Source organism: Dama dama, chromosome 8 (genome assembly GCF_033118175.1).
Source record: "Dama dama isolate Ldn47 chromosome 8, ASM3311817v1, whole genome shotgun sequence".
Classification (NCBI taxonomy): Eukaryota; Metazoa; Chordata; class Mammalia; order Artiodactyla; family Cervidae; genus Dama; species Dama dama.
Window position 1 is genome coordinate 19,587,864 of NC_083688.1, and position 2,999 is coordinate 19,590,862.

Consider the following 2,999-nt stretch of genomic DNA (forward strand, 5'->3'; position numbering starts at 1 on the left):
GCTGTGTGAGTTCTGCCTTCCTTTGGGGCCCATTTTTCATCTCCTAGATTTTACAAAAGAAACCAAGACCCACCACCACCACCAGTTCCCACCCTGGAAAAGCCTTGGGTGAGTCTGAGCACCCAGAGACCCCAGGAAAAGAGTCATTACGGGGCAGCATCAGAGGGCGCTGGGCTGATAAACACACATAATCGGCTGATAAATGGCCCTGGAAGCGGGAGTGGGAGACGCCACACCAACAAAGGAACTCATGATACATGTGACTAGTGAACAGTTTTCCTTGGACATTGAGTCATTTTATTAGACAGTGTAAAACAGCAAGTGTACATACACAGCAGCGGAAAAGAATCCACACAGGCAGGAAACACCAAAATGACCCAAATTTGGGCCTGAAAGGGTTGAAAGATTAAACAACACAATCAAATATCCTAGCGTTTATTTGTAAATGAGGGTTCTTTGCAAACTTGGGCTTCGCCCAGCTGTCTTGTCATCAATTCTTTGCAGTATGTTTCCTGCTGTGATGTGTGGTTTGTGGGCAAAGGAAGATCTCAGAAGGATGAGGCACGGGGCACACGAAGGAGAAGAAAAGCTGGTGATGAAGGTTTTAGAGGAAAGAGACGGACGGAAGAGGATGAAGTAGCCTTACCAGCAGGAGAGGGCGTGTCCTCCGCAGCTCCTGGGTGGAGCCGGGCGGTCACCTAGTGGCAGCACTGCTTGTGGCAGCTGCACTTCTGCTGGCAGCAGCCCTTCCCACACGAGTTGCAGCTGCAGGTGCGGCGGTGGCAGCAGACCACGGGGACGCTGCAGCAGCCCCCGCAGCAGCCGTAGCAGCAGGGGCAGCAGCTGGTGCAGCAGCCCACCCGGTAGCATCTGCAGCTGTTGCAGCCCCCGCCGCAGCCGCCGCCGCAGCCGCCGCCGCAGCCCCCGCCGCAGCCGCCGCCGCAACTTCCACAACCACAGCAGCCCATGGTGTCAGTAGAGAGGATTTGGACTCAGGAGAGGTGAGGAGCGAGACTCAGGAGGTGAGGGAGGTAGAATGTCCCCTTCTGCTGGAGAGGACCCTTATATACCAGCCCTGGGAACAGGAGAGGGAAGACACGTGACCACTTCCTTGGAACTGTTTGTTTCCATTTCTCTAGGAAAACCTCTTCCTCCTCCTGCTCATTTTCCTTCTTAGACACCGTTCGTCTCATTAAGCCACATCTCTTCAGTTTAGCTAAATTTACCTTTGTTTCACCCAATGGGAGCATTTAGCAAAGGACCGTCCCTGTTTTTAAATACAGCCAGTGTTAGCATAGGTGAACTGGGAATACCTTCCTGCCCACTGGCATTTTCCTTAGTCACTAATATTTTCCCAGGGGAATCGTGTATTTCCCCTGTCACCTCTCCAGGGAGAACTCCTAGGGGTCCTTTCAGTAGGAGAAAGACTGTACAGAACCTTAAATAAAGAAGGTAACTTTCAACATGGCTGTTGCCATTATCGGTCTGAAAGTTATAGATCCACGTATATATAAACTAGTGGATATGCCTGTTTCTCTAACCTGGGATAGAAGCTCTGATTGCAAACGGTGAACTTGCTCAGCAAATTATAAAAATCACCCTCTCTGTCGGGAAGCCCAGATCCATCTACAGGACCTCCTAACCCTCACATTTCTGTCATGTAATTAATACTTCTTGCATGAGTCACAGATGTAGGTCCAATCTTAATCACAGAGCAGGTGACAAGACAACCATGAGATGAGAGTTCACGAGCCCTAGGAAACTCCTCTGTCCCCCAGAAGACCCCCGGCTCTGATGGCTGACTTCAGCAGTGTCAGCTCAGGACTCATATCAGATCCTTGGCTAGAGAAGGGCTATACTCAATGTTGAAAAAAGAAAGTGGACATGTTAGTCACTCAGTCCTGTCTGACTCTTTGCGACCCCATGGACTATGGCCTGCCAGGCTCCTCTGTCCATGGGATTCTCCAGGCAAAAATACTGCAGTGGGTTGCCATTTCCTTCTCCAGGTGATCTTCCTGACCCAGGGATCCACCCCATGTCTCCTGCATTGCTGGCAGATTCTTTACGGTCTGAGACACCAGGGAAGATCCCATACTCGACACTGTGCTTCCCAAAATGTGTTTGGTAGAACACTAGTTCCACAGGATGTTAAAACTTACAACAACACAAAAAAAGATTCAGTTATGTTTGAAAAGTAATCCATTTAAAGAAAGCTAACCAGATGTTTCGACTGTAGATCTTCTCAGAGCTTCAGTGGGTCATGTGACTCTCAGCAGAGCAAACCTACTAGACCACCGAGCCTACTTTCATGCTAGAAAGCCCTGCTTTCCTTCACTCCTCAGGTGAGAGAGCTCCCAGGACAGTCCCAATCTAGATTCTTATGGTGAATTTAGAACACACATTGACCACGGGGAACGGAAAGGGTAGAACAGCGATTCTCAAACTTTTTGGTCTCGGGACCCATTATACTCTTAAAAGCCACCTAGGACCCCAAAGAGCTCTTGTTGTATGACTGGCATCTATTGCTACTTACTATATTAGAAATGAATACTAAGACATTGTTAATACTTAATTATGAATTCATTTTAAAAGAACAATATAATCCCATTACTTGTTCACATAAAATAACACATTTTGGGGACAAAAACACTTTCCAAACAAAGAAAAGTATTTAGTGAGCACAGTGGCATTTGTTTTATCTTTTTGCTGATCTCTTTGAGGTCTGGCTTAAAAGATGGCTTAGAGTTGGCTGGGCAGTCACATCTACTTCTGTGTTGACTCCATCATACTATGTCGTTCTTATTGAAGTAAATAAAGAAAACTCAGTCTCACACAGTCAGGCAGTTGAAAAAGGAAGATAATCCAAGGATCCCAGAATCACACTTCAAGGACTGCTAGAGCAAAGATTCAGAAACTTAGTTCCCTGTGGAAACAACCTAGGTAAAAATGTTCCCAACTACTGATTTTTGCTTCATCAAGGATACATCTTTATGCCACTT

The 2,999-nt window shown here is 47.2% G+C and overlaps 1 protein-coding gene across 1 annotated transcript; it reads right to left on the bottom strand.

Moving 5' to 3' along the window:
• Positions 1 to 338: 338 nt before the first annotated feature.
• On the bottom strand, positions 339 to 968 carry LOC133060409 (small cysteine and glycine repeat-containing protein 3-like). The gene has a single exon (XM_061147891.1). It carries the CDS (start codon positions 966 to 968, stop codon positions 699 to 701), a length of 270 nt encoding a protein of 89 aa, XP_061003874.1. The 3' UTR covers positions 339 to 698.
• Between the last annotated feature and the right edge of the window lie 2,031 nt (positions 969 to 2,999).